The 21,154-nt window shown below is 36.0% G+C and overlaps 1 protein-coding gene across 3 annotated transcripts; it reads left to right on the forward strand.

Annotated features, from left to right (window-relative positions):
* Nucleotides 1–27: 27 nt before the first annotated feature.
* On the forward strand, nucleotides 28–20,386 carry KRIT1 (KRIT1 ankyrin repeat containing). 3 transcript variants are annotated; one of them, XM_008933302.3, is made up of 17 exons: nucleotides 31–569; nucleotides 1,225–1,346; nucleotides 1,788–1,947; nucleotides 3,065–3,157; nucleotides 4,042–4,171; nucleotides 6,254–6,497; nucleotides 6,819–6,934; nucleotides 7,347–7,490; nucleotides 8,570–8,726; nucleotides 9,012–9,119; nucleotides 10,759–10,915; nucleotides 12,910–13,061; nucleotides 13,742–13,908; nucleotides 15,849–15,936; nucleotides 17,580–17,786; nucleotides 18,092–18,208; nucleotides 18,636–20,386. In XM_008933302.3, exons 2-17 carry the CDS (start codon nucleotides 1,245–1,247, stop codon nucleotides 18,702–18,704), a joined length of 2,211 nt encoding a protein of 736 aa, XP_008931550.2. In that variant the 5' UTR covers nucleotides 31–569; nucleotides 1,225–1,244; the 3' UTR covers nucleotides 18,705–20,386. The 3 variants fall into 3 exon arrangements, with proteins under 3 accessions (XP_029817709.1, XP_008931550.2, XP_029817708.1); XM_029961848.1 differs by having other exon boundaries at nucleotides 31–310; XM_029961849.1 differs by lacking the exons at nucleotides 15,849–15,936; nucleotides 18,636–20,386 and having other exon boundaries at nucleotides 28–310.
* Nucleotides 20,387–21,154: the final 768 nt, after the last annotated feature.

Below are 21,154 nucleotides of genomic sequence, written 5' to 3' on the forward strand. Positions count from 1 at the left end.
GTTTCTTTTTTCTTTTAAAACTCTTGATATCGCAAAGTATGACTTATCACAAGTCAGCACATTGCTTGCTTAATGTTTCTAGATGCTACTGTAATGACAATCATTAGATGTTTCTCTTTGGATATTACTATTCGGGTACCATGACTAATCATCTATTCATCAGTATTTAGCTTAACTGAAGGTGAAAATGACCATGCTGTTATTTATGTTGGGATTTTTTTTTTTACTATGTTTTCAGGTAATCTGATCCCAAGAAAATTACTGGACTAAGGGCATGGGGATCTGAAGACCTCTGTTTCTTCTAGGAGAGGTGAAGAAGCTAGAAATAGTAACATTTAAAATCTGTGGAGGAATTATTCCGCAAAAAGCACACGCTTACTGATGCTATGGAATGAAAGGGTGTTCATTTGCAGATGAAGAAAATGATCAGCTGGAAGGGGCTAATGGTCAGGCATGACCTTTCTTTCTCAAAGCTGATGTGTGGAGTGATTTAGCTTTAGGAGATTTTCCCTATAATTTTCATACAATTTTGTGATTATAAGAATTCTCACCTTGGTTTAAACAGAAGGGTAAGCAATTTTTTTCCTTAAATATAAAAGCCTCTGTCCACTTTTTGCAAAAACTAAAGATGTATTCCTTTCAGAAGCTCTGTTTGAATGAATTATGCACCACTTTGCAATCCCACTGAAGTAAAACTAAGTAAATGAATCCATATTATAGTCTATCAGTTTTGTTACTTGGCTGTAGGCAAGACCGTGTTCTACTTTGGAGGGGAGGAGAAAAAAACCAGGTATTTTCTTGAAATCCCCATGGAACTCATAGAAATGCAGTAATTTGTTGCAGCACATTTTATAATTTACAGTGCTTGTCACTTTAGAATCACTTTCGATTTCGTATCTTTTCCAGAGTTCTAAATCTCTTTGACCCTTTACCTGGCTTGGAAAATGGGGAAGATAGTTACAAAGTGAAAAAAATACATTCTTTTTATTTTAGAAGTGAGTTAGAGAACAACATTATTTGTAATAAATCTATGTGATGTCCTATTTTCCCCTTTCACAAAAAGGAAGCAGAATTATATCAGCCATTGGCATTTCTCCAGCTAAAGAACAATAAATGAATAGTGCAAAGTACCAGTGCATATAACCACTACATCCTGAAGTTTACTGTGCTGTTGGATGGCTTTTTCAACTGAACCTTTACTTCCTGTTTATTTGTTGTTTCCAGTGATAAAATAAGAAGGAGAGATGGGAAACCCAGAAAACATTGGAGATGCATATGTTGCTGTGATTCGTCCAAAAAACACTGCTAGCCTCAATTCTCGGGAATATCGAGCTAAATCCTATGAAGTAAAACTATTTTAATTTTTATTGTCTATTAGATGTTGTTTTTTTTTAAATAATGCATTATAGTAAATAAGTAATAATATAGGAGAAGAGAAAAATCTGACAGTAAGATTACTTAAGTAACTTCTATGTGTGTCATATACCTATTATGCATTGCTCCATCCTTATGGTATTTGGACACTTTATGGTTTTGTAATACCTATGTATTTTATTTCAGGGCCTTTTGCCCTGTGGGCTGCTCATTACAAGGGTGTAGCCTTGTGTTTTTCTCTTTAACCTGTTACAGAGGTCATCCTGACTTCACCATCCTGCTCCTCAATATTCAGTACTTCTTGAGTTCTTACTGCTTTTACAGTAGTACAATAAATAATAATAATAAAAAAAAAGGTTCTGTGCTTCTTTCAGTTGTGCTTAAACTCCTTTGGTTTCATTATTGTTTGAAAGATTTTGTTGCTTGAAGTTCCCATTGAAGGCCAAAAGAAAAAAAGAAAGAAAGTTTTGCTGGAAACTAAACTTCAAGGAGGCACTGAGATAACCCAGAGCATCTTGGATTATGTATTAGAAGCCACCAAACCAATTTCACCAGCCAATCAGGGTATTAAAGGTAAAAACATTTTAATCTGATATATTATTGATAGCTTAATAAAAATGCTTTTAAAATTAATTTGGCTTGGCAAGGTTGTGCCTGAAGCATGAAATTAGTATAAAAAAAAGAAGGTATATTTGAAGGTTCATCACAAAACCCTAAGCTAAACTCTTTAATTTACCTTTGTGTTCCTTTACCTTCCAACTCTATAAAAATACTTACTAAAAGATTTTTAATAAATGAAACTTTGTCTATACTACTTCTTCACCTCAAGTTTAGGTTTATAGCTAAACTTCCAGTAAACCAGATGGAAGTGGCTTTTTTATCCTTAATTTCAACTAAAATTTGACTTGCACTAGTGAATTCATAGATTCTAAAGTCTGGCATAACTGTATCATTTACAGATGGAATTTAATGAGTACGTTTTCTTTTTCATTGTTGTTGCATAGCTGATCTAGTAAAGAACCTCACCCTTGTGCTGACAAATTTGTTTTCCAGCATATTTCATTTCCAGATTGGTATAAACTATACAGACTAAAGGACTTTTGTTTTTTGCTATGTACCTCATCTCTGTTTTGTACGTAAGGTTATACTGGGAAGGTTCAGTGAGGACAAGTCAATGCAGTGCTGACAATTTAAAGGAGGAATAGCTGGTTGCATGGTAAAAAGTCTGCAGCTGGACAGACTTAACAAAGCTTGTTATTCAGCAAACACAGAATAACAGAATTAATACACATCAAGGAATGCCTTGTAAAAGCAAAATCTGTCTGTTTCTTATACAGTTTAAAGCGTTTTAAATTGACTCACACAGAAAGCCCAAACATTAATATGCTCAGCTTAGTGTGACTGCTGCTGAAATATGCAGCTGAGGTCAGACAAGCAAAAAAACCCCTGCTATAAAGGGCTACAGTCATGTCACTTTTGCATGTTAATGGGTTTATACATATTTATGTTTTTCTTATGTATTTAGATTTTCTTAGCTTGCTTTAGATTATAGGTATAATCATAATTGTTTTCTTCCTAGAAATTAGGGAGATTGTCTGGTAAGCTTTCAGATAGCCAACTCTAGATTTTTTTCCTTTGTTTTGTTGCTTAATTAATTGTTTTGTGTTGTTTTTTTTTAATACTGTGCTAGGAAAGCGTGTAGTGTTAATGAAGAAGTTTCCTCTAGATGGAGAGAAGGCAGGCCAGGAGGCATCTCTTTACATTGTTCCAACTGTTGTGAAAGGTAATGCTGAGCATGATTTCTGAAGCTGCACCCGTTTTAGCAGTTCACTTGAGGGTTCATTTTTTTATGAGTATGATGTATGGCATTTTCTGTATTTAAGCATTAAAAGTTGCATTCAGGTGAAAAACTCTCTCTGAATATTTTAAAACTTGAAGAAGTTACTTAAAATTATGGAAAAAACCTTGTATTTAATGTATTGCCTTTGTTTCTGTAATGCTGTCACGCTTCTGTTTTAAGCAGTGTTTCTGCACTTGATCATATTTTCAAAACATGTGCGTTAACTTGTGTAGAATTTGCTGAGTGCAACTGTAAGACATCCTACTCAGTTCAGTGTTCTTTACTCGGAGAAGAATGCTTATTGAAGTCTCTACACAGTAAATACAGTGTAGAAGGCAAAGTAAATTTCTCGTCTGAAAAATATTAAAAAAAACCCCCAAACCTGAAGTAAATGTCTCTGTGCTTTTGGAGGAACTTTTTCATTTTTGCCTTACTTATAGCATTTAATGATGAAACCTATCAAATAGATACCATTGTGGAGTTACCAATAACAATACAGTTATTGGTAACCCCTTCTAGTCCTGAGTCCTCTTCTTTTTTTTCTGGTAGTAGTATACATTTAACATTAATTCCTCGGATGAAGCTGATCACACTGATGAAATAGTGACAGAATACTTTTCGGTTTTTAAGTCTACCCTTTTGGGTTGTGAATTAATGTAAGGATTGTATGTAATTTCTATCAATCATTATTTTGAAAAAATTAAGTTACTCTAGTCTAAAGTTAGAATATACTCTTAATTAGTTAGGAAAGTGTAACTACAAAAGATGCAGAAGGGAAAATGAGATTCTTCTCACTGATGTGTCTTCAGAGCATGTTTCCTTTTTAGATAATACAAAGTATACATACAGTCCTGGATGCCCCGTGTTCTACTGTTTGCAAGACATCATGAGAGTCTGCAGTGAATCCAGCACCCATTTTGCTACGCTGACTGCAAAAATGTTAATTGCCTTGGATAAGTAAGAAATGCCATCAGTAAAAATACATTAAAATATAATAATTTCGTATTTTATATAAAAATATAAATATATATAAAAGATAATTTGTAGATATAGCACATCGTTTGTATAGGATTCTTGTGATTAAGAAGGAAATCATCATGATATCATGTTATTGTCTTCATGTTTATCAGAAATCGAAACCTTGACAGCAGATTTTTAAATCTTTCTAAACTTTTTTTGCAAACTCGAGAAGGGTGTGCTTATCTAAATCAAGTGGCTTTTTGGAAGTTCTTGCTCACAGTGAATGTTTTATAAAATCATATGTTTAATCTTTTGTAAGTGACATAATTGTCATCTGTAAGAGCATTTGCCAGTGTAGTAAAAATATCCTGTAATTGTATACCATTAAGATTTGCATTTAAATTAAATCTCCCTGTAGAAAGGGAGTGCATCTTCCCTAGACACACAAATCTATTTGCACTAGGGAATTAAATTTTAGAAAGGTGATTAGTTGTTTAGCCAGATTTTTAGTAATTTGAAGTTTGAGTATGTGAGCAGTTTTTTTTTTTTTAATGTACTCTGAACAAGGAATATCAGAGCTTATTTGCATTAATAAAGTTATCTGAAACTCCTGGCTAACATGAAAAATCATACATTACAGGCTATTATCTAAAAGGTTCTGTGTGTAGGGTTTTTAGAGTTTATTAGTAGAGTTGTCATATTTCCATGTATACCATCATACCAGTTATATTTCTTTACTGCTTACTGAATGCCTTCAGACTCTAAGCTCTGCTTAAAAGAGTTTCAAGCCTCATAGTTGTGAGAGAAGCCTTGGAAGTATAAGAGAAAATAGTTTATATTCGTTGTTCTCTATGTAATAATCTGAAAAAACACTTCTCAAATATTCAAACTGCCATAATTAATTTATCCACCAAGTATTTAGAGAAAATGCCTGAAAATACCTTAGAGTGTGTTTACAGCACAATGACCACAATTTTACAGTCCTCCTTCCCAGCAGGACCATGAGTAAGTGAAGAGAGCACTGCTTTTGTAGCACGTCATAGCTTGGGTCTGGGACTTACAAATACAGGCCTAAGCATATTCATTAAACTGCAGGTCACCTTCTGCCATCCTTACAGTGGTTCTTGGACAGACAAGATCTCAGTGGTCTGTCAGTCAATGTCCAAAGTATGTACTTCTCTTTCATCTATATTTCCAGGCTAAATCACTAAACTGATTATATCACATTCCAGCAAAGCACAGGTTTACCTCAAGTTCATGAGAAAGCATGTGCACAAACCTAAATACAAACCCGGTTTTAGACCCTTAGTTAAAATGTGCACTACTCAACATAAAACTAAAATAATTTAGGGGCTCAGTGAAGATACATTTATCCAAAAACCAAGATGAACAACTTGACCTGAACCTTGTTATATTACATATGTGGCAGGAAAAAATGGAGCAGGTGCACAATACTGACTTTCCTCAGTAGCTGAGAGTAAGAGGGCTTTAAAGCTCTATACTGTCAGTAGGAACACACTGGGAAGAGAATAAACTTCAGCACATCTTTGTGAAAAGGCAGGTGATAGCCTATGTGAAAGAGACTTAGCAGTTTGGAAATTGGACCTTATGGGTTTTTTGCCTTTTTCTGTCTCTCCCTAATGAAACACATGACTTGGAATGCTTAAGTCAGCACAGATATTGAAACTGACCCTTAAAAAAACTGCTTTAATTTTCAAAATTTGTATGTTGGGAGTAGGAGTATTGATAAACTGAAAGTAAACGAAATGGTGACACGTTGGTGTGGTTAAGTTTTTGGTTATGACCAGTGTTACTCTTAGCTTATAATTTCCTTTTCTTTGAAAGTTTGCATCTGCAGGAAATGTGTTTCGGCAAATACAATTGCTTAACTGTGTGTGGTTAACAAATTTCATGTTTGGGGATTAGTCATATAAAATTGACTGTGCACATTATAATGTTTTTAATTAAAATTTGTGATTGTCATACATACAGCTCTTAATCAAACAAAATAATGAACAAGATGACCAAAATAATCCTTTTCTACCTGAAAGTGAGTTATACCCCCATTCTCTCCTGCAGGTGGTTGGATGAACGGCACACCCAGTCTCACTCCATCCCAGCTTTATTCAGACCATCTCCTCTTGAGAGAATTAAAACAAATGTAATAAATCCTGCCTATGCTATAGAACCTGGCCAAACAGAGAGCTCATTACACATGGGTTATACTGCCCTGGAAATAAAGAGTAAAATGCTGGCATTGGAGAAAGCAGATATGTGTATCTATAATCCTTTATTTGGATCAGACCTTCAATATACCAACAGGGTAAGAACTATATTTTCTTTTAATATTTTTAAAACATACATACATTTTCATTCATACATTCATTCATTCATACATTCATTTATTTGATATGGGTGTGTGCTTTATGTTTAATACAGTCAGATTTCATTATTTAGCAGTAGATGTGCAATAATTTCTCAAACCCTCAATTTGAACATCATTCTCTTTAATTATGAAATTATGAAATTAATTATGAAATTATGAAAACTTTGGTTTCAAGAGAATACCTCTCCTGGATGGGGGATTGTGTAGCAAATCCCAGTAAGATATTTCTTCAGTGATGTTTGAATTATGTCTTCACAGGTTGACAAGGTGGTAATAAACCCATACTTTGGCCTTGGAGCTCCAGACTATTCAAAGATTCAGATTCCTAAAAGAGAAAAGTGGCAACGTAGCATGAGCAGTGTCACAGAGGACAAGTATTATGTTACATTCCTTTTTCATTAGTTGATAATTTTGTTTTGTTATATTGCGGTAGCACTTGGTAGACTTGGTCAGAGTGAGATTCCTATTAATTTAGGGCTTTATTGTATAAATACTTTTTAATTAAAAATTCTACTTTAAAGTCTTTAAGTGCTGAAACACAACAGTTAAAGGATGGATTAAGAAAGGTGTAAATCATAAACATTAGAGAAGCATTTCTTGGCATAAGAAATAGAGCTCTGGCTTGACTACTGCATGACAAAAATACTAGCTGCATGAACTTCAATTTTATTCTTCATGTAGATCTACAGTTAGTGCTATGTTAGTAATTTTTAAAATGCTGATGTTTTCAACTATTGTGATATTTCTGAATGGTGTTTTCCTCCTGTTTCCCCTTTTAATTCATAGGGAACACCAGTGGGTAGATGATTTCCCTCTTCACCGCAGTGCTTGTGAAGGCGACTCTGATTTACTAAGCCACCTTCTGGATAAAAAGTTCTCTGTTAATCAGTTAGATAGTGACCATTGGGCACCAATCCATTATGCATGCTGGTGAGTCATTGAGAGTTTTGCCAATCAAATGCATTCTTGCTATCATGATTCTGTAGCACTAATAATTTATGTAATTTATCAGCCTCAAAAAGAAGAAATAAAAACCATCTAGACTTCTTATGCTGTGATTCTAATATATGTTAGTGTTAACCTTCTGAAGAGAAAGATTGCTTCAGGTTTTGAGATAATTTTCAGTTGAATGGTTTTGTAGGAGACCAGGTGTGGAGACCATGTCATCACTTGCCTATTGCGTGTTACATCTCAGTTCTGAGTACCTATTCTAATTCCTGTTGGAGACACTGGGTCTAGTTTAGTGTGGTAACTTCTACAGTCTTTGTTGGCTAAAGGCTATGAGCAGTTTTACAGCACAGCAGTATCTGAGCTGAGCATGTTTTGGTGCTGGTGAAACTTTGAGTGGGAAGCTGAACTAGGTAATTTACAGAGGTCAACTTGTCTGACTCTAACCGTGATTTAATCTGTAAGTACTTGAAAGCTTTCCTCAGTTGTAAAAATGTTTTATCTTTGTAGCAGTTAGTCTTTTGTAGATGTAGTGGTCAGTATGTCTGACGATATGAATAACACAAAAATAAAACTTGATTACAAAAACCCCACAACCTTACATGATTTTTAGTGTTTGTGAGAAAGTTTGCAAATAATTTTTGCATAAAGTATACACAAGAGTTACTAGTTATAAGTATGAGGCTGAAGAATCCTCTGGATCCAGCTGCCTGCAATCAGAAGCTGAACTCTAATTGTCCCAGAGATTTCTTTTTTTCCCCATCCAAGGTTGAACTCTGTTCAGCCATTACTGAATCACTACAACTGCCCAAACTCAGCTAGTTTAAAACAAGGTTCAGTTTGTCTAGAATTAATCCAATAAATGGTTACTAGACCAACGAATAACAAAGAAGTGCAGAACTGATGTTAGTTTCTACAAACTTATTAATGTTCCATTTTCTTTGGTGTAATTTGGAAGCTAAAAGCTCTCGAGTGTAGAAAAAGACTTTTTCATATTTAGGACTATCTGAAAAAAATATTTTACATTTGCTGTGTCTGTTCTGCTTTAACCCTGTCTGCAGGTATGGAAAAGTTGAAGCCACCCGAATGCTGTTGGAGAAAGGGAAATGCAATCCAAACCTTTTGAATGGCCAACTTAGTTCTCCTCTTCATTTTGCTGCTGGAGGTGGCCATGCTGAAATAGTACAAATTCTACTAAATCATCCAGAAATTGACAGAGTAAGTTCAGTTTATGTACAGAAATAGAAGTTTTAGCAACATTTTCTAGCTCGTGTATGTGAAATATTTTGTGTCCAGATCACAATGTGTAAACACAATGATCTTGTTAAGACATTACAAAAAAAATGGTTAAATATATTTCATTACTCCTACTCTTCCCATTTTATATTAATTAAAAGTTTGAACTCTATGATCAAGAACCTTAACTGTCTCGAAAATGTGTAAATGTTTTCCCTGACTGCAGTGAAATAGAGCTAGAATCAGTGTTTCTGTTTGTGTTTATAGCACATTACTGATCAACAAGGAAGATCTCCACTGAATGTCTGTGAAGAGAACAAACAAAATGAGTGGGAAGAAGCTGCAAAACTACTGAAGGAAGCCATAAATAAACCTGTATGAGTTCATTTTCTAAGTAGTTTAAAATTTATATTTAATTTACACTTAAACTTGTAGGAGAGCTAGGCTCACAGCTGTTACTGGAAAAGTGCAGTACACTGAAATTATTAGTGAAAATATTGGCAAACTGACATTTTGTCTCTTTAAACGTTTCTGTTTTGTTTCATGTCTCAAGAAATACATGTAAGACTTTAAACGTGATGCTCTGATTTATTTGTAGGAGCATCACATCAGCTTCTGATTTTATGTCTACTTTATATCATACAACCATCAGCTTTCTTTGTGCATTGTCATCTTATATGTTGATAAACAGGAGTATTCAGCTGGTTAAATGTAGGCTTCTGCAAAGTAGACCTTACATCAGTTAGTCAGTGTAGGCTTCCTTGGCAGCCAGTGGATATTTAGCCAGGGTAGGAAACAATTTACAATGTGATTCCTCTTATCCTGAAGTAGATTTAATATTAGCCAAATGATATAAAACCACTTGTTTCTTTTCTTTGAATCAGATGCAACTGATATCCCTGTAGGTAGGTGGTAGTAAACCTGTCAGTTTTTCAAGATGTTTTAAATTATCTTCATTTTACTCTGTATGAATGACCTTCCAAAATAATTAAGGAAGGAACTGACCTTTATTTTAGGGTTCTTATTATGCAGTTGATTAAATGGCAGGTGTGTATGTCTAATGACTCTGAAGACTAATGGACACATTTTAAGTAGATTTCACAGTGTAAGAGGTGATATCATGTTGTCACTTATTACTATTTAATACATTAAAATAAAAAAACCAGAAATTACTGCAGTAGGAGGGACAGTGACTACTGCAGCAAAAATAGACTGATGTTTTCCATTCCAGGCTCATTTTCAGTCAGTTGTCATTTTCAAGTCATCCATCTTTTTTTTTTCAAAAGTTTTTAGGAACTCAGTTCTCGATGACTTCGTAGATTTGAGAAGGGGAAACTCTTATGACTTTTTTATTCAAGCAGCTGAAACGTTTAACCTGTTAAAGAGATGAAAACAAGACATTTCATTAATTTATGGCTTGTGTGTGTATGCTTCAAGCACCTGATTTACATTTACATATGACTTTCAGGAGGCATGTTGTGGGCTCACATACAATTTCCAGTGAAAGCTGTGGGAGTTCTGAAGGGGAAAAGGATTTATTAGTAGTAATATAGAAGCACTGTAAGATTTAATGAGATTGTATTCTTATTGTAGTGGGGTCTGAGTAAAAGGTGGATGCTTCCCTCTGAAAGATGAGTCTTTTTAATATAGACTAATGAAGGGGAAAATTCATAACCTGCCAGTAATAGCAAGGTAGACATTCTGGGATATGCATAGGCAGTTGAGCCTATCCCTCAAGGAACTTTTAAATGCCTGCTTGCCTTCAAGTTTAAAAGAAGTCCTCAAAATACCAGTAATAACTTTCTGGAAGTTATTGTTTTAAAAAACACAGTATATGAACTTGCACAGGACAAAAACCAAGCAATTTTGATAAGTATGCAGGAACTGTGCAGTGCTCTTTTTCCCAACATTATGGATGTTGCTGAATTATGGTAAAACTACTTTCCTCTTCAGAAGCACCAACAGAAAGGATTTTAACAAGTTGGATTTTTAACATGTTTACATTTTTGTGTAGTATGAAAAGGCACGAATTTACCGTATGGATGGATCATATCGTTCTGTCGAGCTGAAACATGGAAACAATACCACTGTGCAGCAAATAATGGAGGGCATGCGCTTGTCTCAAGAAACTCAGCAGTACTTCACTATCTGGATCTGTTCTGAGAACCTCAGTAAGTCAACAAGGGTGATGGATATACTTGAGATTTTATCGTAGTTTATTTCTGCTTATCGTTAGGAAAAAATAATACTGTCCTAGGAAAGTGGAAACATGCTCTCTGACAGCCTTTACAGCCTGATGTCTCCAAACTGCTTTCAGAGCTAGAGCTTCTTTGTTTTAGCTTTCACTTTGGGGATGCTCAGTAGGTCTGCCTGTGGATCACTGTGGCACCTAGAATGTATTTCATCCAGGAAGATGAAGCTAGTCCAGGTTGTCTTTCTGTTACAGGGCACCTTGGCTGTCATAGTCCTTACTGCTGGCTTATCCTGGTTTTAATTGTGTTTTTCTTCCCAGCGTATCTGAAATTGGATGCATGTAGTTGTTCATAGATGTTTAGTCTTTTTAAAACTAGTAATTAAACCAATTAATATTTTTTTTATTAGGTCCTTTAATCATGTGAATTTTCATGTGTTGTGCACCAAAATAATTTTTGATAAATGAATTCTCAGATTTATTTGGTGAGAGAGACTTCTGATGCAAAAAATCACTATTACATTTGTTGTATTTTTTGGTATTTCCGGTCTAAATGAAAAGTATATTATAATTTTTGTTTGAGTTATATAGGAAAAGATGAACAGAACCCCAAAAGAGTCAATGAGTGTGATTGGGTTTTGTCAGAAATTGTGGTCAACAGTACTGCTGCAACACGATAGCTATAGGACACATTATCATGGATTACAAAGCACAATTCAGGTCTGGTAGGATACTGTGCTCTAAATATTGCAGAAATCTTTTCTTCATTCTTTAATCTTTCTCTCCCAGTGTCATGCCTTTTGCCTTTTTACTTTGCTGTATGCCACACGACTACTGTAACGCTGAGATAAACATAGGTGTTAATATCTGGAAGAAAAGGAAGTGTTTGAGTGTTAAAGTGTTGCTGCTTTTACCTTTTCTAAATATGTCATGTTTTCATAGAGTCATTTGCATTTGCACCTTTGCATTTGAGGGGATGAACTCACTGATACATTGTTTAATTCTTTAGATCTTTAGTTTGAAAATGAGCTTCTGTTTTATGGCTTCAAACACCTAAGGGACAAAGTTCATTATGAAGTATGTTTCTTGCAGTTTGCATACAACTGTAAGGACCATAGATTTCTTGCTGGTAGGACAGATAATGTTTTCCTGTGTTTGCAAGTAAGATGGGTAAGTAAGTTGAATGAACAGATTGTTCTCAGTGAATGATGTTGCACTGTAATAACATGTCTGTTTAAGTTTTTCCTATAATGTGAGATGTCACAGTGTGAAAGCCAGAGCAGTGCAAGGAGGCAGATACAGCCTCACTCCTAGAAAAAGCCAAGCAATGATCTAAGGACAGGAAGGGTGAGTGAGCTGAAGGTACAGACTAGTACATAGTAGGACTGCAGCTGAAAGCTTTGTATTAATGTTGCATGTCTCGTATACAGAGGAGAACTTGAAACATTGAATGACTTTATCCTGCGAAGAATCAAGACATTTTACAGATTAAAAAGAAAAATGTCTGTTCTGAAAAGTTTATGGTCAATATATATGTACACAAAAATGGCAAATACATTTATAAGATAAATTATATCTGTATTTTTCTGTCAGAAATAAGATTATTGGACTTTGTATTTCTCCCATAATAATAGAGAAAACAGTCTCTAATGTTTTATTATCTTGTTTTTAAGGTCAGTCTTGGTACTCAATTAAATTTTTAAATACCACTTACTCTTGAGAAACTGAAAATAACGAAGTTTCATCACTACTGCATTTAGTGAATTGATGCAAGGAGTTTTTCCAATAAATCCATATTTTCCAAACCTTTTATATGTAGCAGTTTAGAAAAGATAGGGAAAATATTTGTTAATGAGTCCTCAATTTCAGATACCCTGGTTTTGGTGCAGCATTTAATAATTTATGTATATATGTGTGTGTATGTGCTGGGTTATTCTGTTTTATTATTTAGAATCAAACCCTGTTATTTTTCAGGCCTCCAGCTGAAGCCATATCACAAGCCTTTGCAACATATTCGAGACTGGCCTGAAATATTCACTGAACTGACAAACTTGGATCCTCAAAGGGAAACTTCACAGCTTTTCCTGAGAAGGGATGTGAGACTTCCACTGGAAATAGAAAAAAAGGTCAGCATTTGGAAGTGATAGCTTGAATTCATGATCAGGCTCAGAACACTTTGACCATTAGCACTCAGCGTGTATAGTGACTGTAGTAATATCCAAACTTATTAAGCCTGACATCTCTTCTCCTTTTTTGTAATAGTTTGAGTCTTCACATTCTTCCCTCCCTCTCTCTCACCTTCCTGCCATCTCTCTATTCTCTGTCTCTTTCTCACCCTCTCAGCTATTTGGTTTATCATCTGTCTCTGTGCGTCAGTCTCTGTCTGTCTGTCTGTCTGTCTGTCTGTCTGTCATACAGCTAAAAACAACCTGCCCGATTTTCTTTCTCTTCCTTGTGCTGTTGTTTTCCAGTTATTTAATTGGTTGGTTTTGATGGGATTATACAAACATATTACTCAAAATGAACTCACAGAGGAAAAATCCATATATATCAGTATTTCTATGAACCTTCTGATTGGGCATGGTATCCTAGTCACCTTTCATTTGTTTGTTAGATCAGTGAAGTGTTGAAGTAAATCAGTGAAAATATGTCATTTTTTCTATTACAAAGCACTACTAAAATGTACACTTCAGTCAGGATCACACCTTTGTCTTCTGTTTCTGAATCAGTGAGAAATTATATTTATAGTTTCTAAGCTCATTTTCTTTTTTACAAAGAAATCATATTATTTATATCTTTTTAACAGATTGAGGATCCATTGGCTATTCTTATTCTTTTTGATGAAGCCAGATATAATTTACTGAAAGGTTTTTATACATCACCTGATGCCAAGCTGATCACACTGGCAAGTCTGCTTCTACAAATAGTCTATGGGAATTATGAGAGCAAGAAACATAAACAGGGCTTTTTAAAGTAAGTATGTGTGTTTAAAACTTAAAATTATGAGTTTAGATTAAGTATTTTTAGATAGCACTTACTGTGGAACTCTCACATTTTAGGTATGATATATTTGTTGTTTTTCTCCATTACTGAGCTGTAGTTCAGAGTAATCACATAACCCTTGTATGCATAAATAGAAGCTGGACACTGGGTCTGAAAAATGTATTAATCTTAATTGTTGCAGTTCCAGGCAGAGGAATGGAGGTTCTGTATCCTGTAAATCTGTCCTGAGATTACAATAATACCAAAATGAGTAAGTGTATTCATGTGAGTGAAGGGTTCTGACAGGACTGAGACTTTGAACAGTGCTAAGGAAAACAGTTAGACCAACTTCTGGGGCTGACTTTCCTCCCTCTTTGAAGAGGACAGACCAAAGATATAATTTATCTTCTGTCATTGGTATGAGAACTGCTGTACTAAATTGGTCAAAACCATAGCACCAGTAGGGCTCTGCCAGATGGTATTTTTCTCTCCCCTTCTTTCTGCATGCCAGCACAACAGTAGCTGAGCTATTCTGGGATATGGCTTTTTCTTCCCACATACATTTCTACAGCAATATCTGAGACCATCAAGATTCCAGTTCTCTACTGTGTGCACCTTCACCCCCTGCCATCTCCACCTCACTTCATTCATGGAACAGCAGCTGTGCAGTTCTGGAATGCTGCTGTGCTTCTCATCTCCTCTCATTCGCAGCATCAACTGAGCTGTCTTGATTTGCTGTTTTTTTTGGTTGTATTGTCCTGCGGTTACACAGCTGGTAGATGGAACATAAGGAGAATGGGATTTAAGTGGGACTACCCACTTGCATGAGCGTGCAGTCCAACGCCAGCTGGGTTTAGTGCAGAACTGCCCGCTGCTGACTTGCAGCAGCTGCAGGGTGGTGTTCCTGTTCCTGTCCACACTGAGGCATATCGGTACTGTGGTTCCAAGCTGAGCCTGCTCAATGGAAGTATTTGACTCTACAGACAGAACTACCTGGAAAGATAGTTTGGGATGGAAAAAAAGCCTCATGGGCATTTGGATATGCTTTCTGTTCGTGTTCAAATGAAGATGTTGGAAAATAACTTGTTCTTCAGACAGATGAAAAGATTTATAGTCTGAATTTTTTTTGCAGTTGACATAAATGTTTATTAAAACACTGGTAATTTCAAAAATATATCCAGGCTGTTGTTTCTGTGAGAGTATCCTTGACCTTAAAGATCTGGATGCATTGTCCTGTGTAGGATTCTTGCTTGGTAGATGATATGTGCAGTTACAGACAAATACAGTTTAAAAATTACTCAATAGGTTACATTACTAGGTTTTGAGACTGTCTTAATTGTACATAACAGCAAACTAGTAAAGGCTTGCTTTCTTCCTTTTAGTGTTTTTTGTTGGCTGTGTTTTGTTTTTTTTTTGAAAAAGGCTACTTTATATAAGTAGCTTCTCTTTCATGTCATGTAACATATAACTTTCATGTGGAAATGAATTGGGCCAAGTCCTCAGTGATGCTGACTGCAGGAGTGGAGGGAGGAGTATCTACAGTCTGTCATATTTTTCAAGTATGTGATATGCTGATACAAATGGCTTTTTGTATATAATTTTGGCTTCCAAACTGGAATTCACCAAACTGCTCTGTAACCAACTATGAGTCGTGTTCTGCTGCTGGCATTTCCTCTCCATGCCGTGTCCATGATGCATGACACAGATGGTATAACATAAAGCTGGATTTCCATTAACTGAGTATTATACTGTATCTTAGGAAGCCTTGGCTTACATTTCAGTAAACCATCTCACCTGATGAGATGAGATAGAGTAGGAGCTGACTTTCTAGCTCAGTGTGTGACTTGAAGATACAATGAGGCAGACATTGTTCTTTCTCCTTACTTTATTTAGTGAAGAAAAGCTTTTTTTCTGCTTTGTTTTTCTCTTAGTGAAGAAAATCTTAAATCTATCGTACCAATCACTAAACTAAAAAGTAAAGCTCCTCATTGGACAAACAGGATACTTCATGAATACAAGGTGAGATAAATAAGCAAATAATAGAAAATCCTGTTCTTAAACATTTTTTGACACTTTGGTTGTCAGGTAATGAACAGGAATACTGGTATATAAAGGTAGAAATGTGTATGTTCTGAATGTTTGGGATGGGTTTTTGGAATGTTTTTCTTGTAAAATTACAGTTGATCTCTTTGTTAGAAGTAAATATATTTGCAATCTGTTAATTTACCTTCAGTGTTACCTCTGTATTGGGGATACTTCCAATTCAGGCATAGATGTAAAAAAGTCTAACTTATATTTTCATGTCTGTTTGTTGTGATAGATTACCAAGTCCTTTTTGCCAGTGTAACCTGTATGTTGGGGATCTGATAGTGCTGCTGATGTGCACACACACACACACACAGACTCCTTTGATTAGAGCAGTTGATTGAACAAAATTTTTAAATGTGGACTTGGGCTCCTTCTTTAAAATACATCTAACTCAGGGCTGCAGTCAGTTTAAATTCGTGATCTTCATAAATAATTGTGGAAAAAGTGAGGTGTGTCAGGAAGAGAACTGTACCAGCTGACATGCATCACTAAAGGTAGCTCCCAGGAAACACTGCAGATCCACCCAGGGAATGTTTTCAGACCTTGCCCCTCTTTTTGAGATGAGATTACTCAATCATAAACTTTCTCTTGGTGCCTGCACCTTTTTTGTCAAAATCCAGCAGATCATTCCTGTTCTTTCTAATACAGATGAAGGAGGGGATGATGGTGGTCTAAGACTATGGTGTATCAAAGTAGTCTGTATTCTATCATCAGATTATATGTAAGAATGAGCACAGCTTTCTTGACTTCTGCTCTTAGGCCATTATTTTGGGGTGTGGGATATGGAGGAAGGAGAAAGGAGATGTAATCTTTTGTTCCAAAGATTTTACATGTTAAAAATGGCTGTGTAGGATTCAGGTAAGCTGTAATGTAGGGTGGGGATCCAGAGAGGTTGATCCTGTCTACCACACCCACAGTCATGGCCCCCTAATTGTGGAAGACTTGTGCTCTGTCTCATATCTGTGCCTTCTCACCTTGTGCACAGCCCAACCAATTTTTTTGTTTGTTAGTGTGCTTGGTATCAGGTTTTTTTGAGGTGGGAGCACTCCAGGGATCGTTTGTTCTGACTGTCTCACTCTACTGAAGAGGAAGGAACAGAAGCCTCTCTCATTCTGAGGGCGAGCTCCCCTGATGAAAAGAGATCTTCACTCCTGTTTTGCTTAGAAAACAAACAAACAAAAAAATTCCATGTTTTTCGGGAGATTAGACCCCTTAAAGGAGGAAGAATGCCTAGTTTTAAGGATTGTGATGCATTTAGTGTCAGATGGGTGCACAGATGCTTATCCCAAGTCCAGGTTACTTCTGAGAAAGGCAAAACTGTGGGGCTGTTCAGAGGTTACATGTTTGTGTTCAGATTTCTGAGGCTTATACAGGTATCTGGATTTTGTCTCAGTCTCTTCTAGCATTTGAGCCTTTCTGTGGCTCTGAGGTTTAATTTAACTGTGGGAAGATGGTTGCGGGGGAAGCACTTTGGAAATATGTTTAGTGGGAATTGCACTAAACAGGGGGCTTTCTTCAAGTAACCACAACTGCTTGAGAAGACTTGTTGATTGCCATTGTTCCTTTATTTCTAGAATCTCAGCACCAGTGAAGGTGTCAGTAAGGAAATGCATCACCTTCAGCGCATGTTCTTGCAGAATTGCTGGGAAATTCCTACTTATGGAGCAGCTTTTTTCACAGGACAGATATTCACCAAAGCAAGTTCAAGTAGCCATAAAGTCATCAAAGTGTATGTAGGAGTAAATGTAAAAGGGCTGCACCTCCTCAATATGGAAACAAAGGTCAGCTTAAATGTACTGCCAGTGATAACTATTAAACTTAATTCTGTTCTCTTAAAATTTTGTACTAGAAGTAATTTCACATCCAACTGTTTAGTTAAACTTGGCTGAAAATTTCCAAGATTTTAAGATCTTTTAAAGTCACTACTAACAAAGTCTTGTATCAACTTTACTACTTTATAAACTACAACTACATTGTGGAATGTGCTTCTTTTAAGTCTGAATCCTGTCTAAGTGAACAAAGAAAAGTTCAGTCTGTAGGTATGGAGGATATTTTCTGAGTGACAGTTTCCTACATTTCATTGTAGGCTTTACTCCTCAGTCTAAAGTACGGTTGCTTTATGTGGCAGTTGGGAGATGGAGATACATGTTTCCAAATCCACAGTCTGGAAAACAAAATGAGCTTTATTGTGCATACCAAACAGGTAAGCATTATTATTTTTCATCCTTCATGTTCAATTATTTTTTTCCTAAGTTAGTTGCGTCCCTGTTCTCTCTGGAGGTTGACCACCCTTGCACAGTATAAAAGAAGCCCAAGCCAAGCCCCCGCAGAAATTATTTTAAAACTTTCAGAATGCTTGCTTGTTTTCCTAGCATGTGAAGGCTTCAGAATTCAAAATACATAAAATGCATCTGTAATCACTAGGGTAAACTTTTTTTAATTGAAACTGTTTGTTGCATGTGCCCAATCCCTCATACTCTAAGGATATTCCAAATATAGTGAGAACTACAGAGCTGGAGGCGGTAACTTTGCGATTGAAACTAGCAGAGACTGAGAACTGCATTTGTCGTATTCTTGATTGTCATTAGTTCTGAAATGCTGATAGAATTTAATTGCATACCTTTACATAGGCAGGTCTCGTGGTTAAACTTCTGATGAAATTAAATGGCCAGTTAATGCCAGCTGAAAGAAATGAATGATCAAAGGGAACAATAGTTACGAAGTGGCGTCTGATGGCTAAGCAAAAAACAACTTGTGTCTCATCGTAACAGAAGACTTCCATGTACATGAGTTTTACACAGTAGAAAAGTCAATTTGTACAGTTTTTTAACTTTGTACAGAAGCTGCATGGTTTATTTTTTTAAAAAAACAATACAACATATCTATTATTTTTATAAATATTTTTGTGTTTCATATATAAACTATTGTAGGGCTTGAGCTTAACCAGTAAAGCTAATGAAATGTAAATGGTTTACCGAGTTGGATGAGTATGAATCCTGTAAAGCTTTTGTTCCCAGAGGACTATGGGACTATCAGTGTCATTAAGCAAGTGTCAGTTAACCTATTTACCTTTCATGTCATTCTGTGGAACATCAAGGAAGTATGGTATATGTTACAGTATTTTGTAGACACACTTAATTTTTAAGATATGTCGATAAATATGCTTAAAAGACCAGTTAGACTTTGAGCAAGTACTTTTGATAAACTCTTGGTTTTTGTTTGGTTTCTGGCAAACATTTTTGCTTGCTTTATTTTTACTCTTAACTTTCTCATACTTTGTATTCATATTTATTCTAAAATGTTGCATGAGGATGCCAAAAGGGAAATACTCTAAATCATTCAGAAGCCATATTGAATGTTTAGCATGCTTGTTTTTTAAAATGGATTTTTACTTTTACTGTGCAATATAAAATGTGTATATGGAGGAGAGGGAGATACGGATTTACAAATGAACCTTACTCAGAGGACTTCAGAAAGTTAAAATAAATCCTACCCTGGATTGCAACACATATGCAGTAGCAAAAACTCATATAGGAGGTACTAAATTATTTCTGTTAAACTAATTTTCCTACTGATTGCTTACTTCAGTTTCTTGAGGCTGTGAGCAGTGCAGGATGCAGGAATGAAGATTTGTATTGCAAGGAAGCCAGATACAGTTTTAAGTATTCTGCCTGCTCTTTGTAGAGTCAGGACTGGGGCTCAACATGTTGGGTCCCAAGCGTAAGGTGGGATTCTATGCAGTCTGAAACATATCCTTGTACATTAAAATAGAATCTGTAACACAAATCGTTAGTTTCTGGTTGTATTTCAGGGTTTTAAGTGCACTTGACTATTTCTTCCATGTAAACTGCATGCTAAAATAGTGTGCAATATTTTGTAAAAAAATTTTTTTTTAAAAATAAAAATTAGCACTTGCCTCTCAGTTTTGAAATAAAAGTTAAAATGAATGTGAAGAACTGTGCTATTGTATAGTAACTTTACTCTTACCTTACTACTAGTAAGTGCAGTTTAAGAAATTAAAGTAGTAAGCCGTTAAAAAGGTGAACAGGAGACTTATATTTTGTATTCTTCTTAGCAAGCTATACTTTTCTACTTAAAAGTCACTGGCCTAAAGAACAGTAAATCTTCATGGATTGTTATATTTTATTTAAGGTAAATAATGCGACAGTCGGATCCTTCATAGTGCATCCCTGCTATCACTTGGCACTGGTATCAGAAATACATTTCTCTACATAGCACTTTCTTAGAAAACTAGAGGAAAATGTTAAGATGGTGTGTCAGTTGCCTATTTAACAATACAATTAATATGCCTTATTGCTGTATAGTCCTTTCTGCTACATTCGTATTTATTACTACCTAATAAATTGTTTGCAACAAGTCACAATTGGTGTTTTTATTTTTGTAATCAGCATGACCCATCAAATGTTACACCAAGCAGGTGTTATTACCAAAGAGCAGGAAGTTGTAATGGGCTCATCTTTGTAGGGTATGTAGGAAGACCATTGGAGAGGATCATGGGGAGAGTCCCATGGTGACTATGAATTAAGGTAGCGCTCCTCAGAAACCACTTCAGAATTCATCAGGTAAACTGGAAACTGTTAGTCATGGCAAAGCAGAGGTTTGCAGATGATGCACATCAGTGGAGCCACTGAGAGCCCAACTCAGCAGTCCCAGCAGGTACCCGGGTACTTCGAGCTCCTGCTGGCTGGCTTGTATAATCCTTTCATCTGGAAGTGGGGAAATGAAAACTTGGAACAGAGGGAAATCCAACACCACACAGACACACCATTGGTAACAACCCTGGTATCTCTACCAAACAAAAACCCAATGAAAACAAGCTGCAAGATGGGCAAATCTGATAACTGTGCCTTTGTAAGCATGAGATGCCCAGCTCACCACTTACACCATCTAACAAGTGCTTTTTTAAAAAGCAAGTAACTGTGCAGCTGCCAAAAGCAAAGATTTGAGAGTTGAACGCCCCAGCCAGGCCCTGTAAGGCAGAAGAGTAACTGAAAACTTAAAACTGTGGGAAGCAGGCACAGTTTTACCAAGTGGAATAACCGAGTGCCTGACCCCAGTGAGCAGCTGGTGCGAGAGGGAGGCCTTGGTCCGGAGGGGAACCCTTCAGGCTGCCTCAGTGTTGTGCAGC

This window comes from Manacus vitellinus, unplaced genomic scaffold (assembly GCF_001715985.3).
Source record: "Manacus vitellinus isolate BGI_N305 unplaced genomic scaffold, ASM171598v3 scaffold_3_pilon, whole genome shotgun sequence".
Lineage (NCBI taxonomy): Eukaryota > Metazoa > Chordata > Aves > Passeriformes > Pipridae > Manacus > Manacus vitellinus.

Bases quoted from the DNA above. Each gene is read 5' to 3' on its own strand.
- KRIT1 (XM_008933302.3), top strand. From the start codon at position 1,245: ATGGGAAACCCAGAAAACATTGGAGATGCATATGTTGCTGTGATTCGT. The intron at 8,727-9,011 runs GTAAGTTCAGTT...TTGTGTTTATAG, and splicing joins ATCATCCAGAAATTGACAGA to CACATTACTGATCAACAAGG. The intron at 9,120-10,758 runs GTATGAGTTCAT...ATTTTTGTGTAG, and splicing joins AGGAAGCCATAAATAAACCT to TATGAAAAGGCACGAATTTA.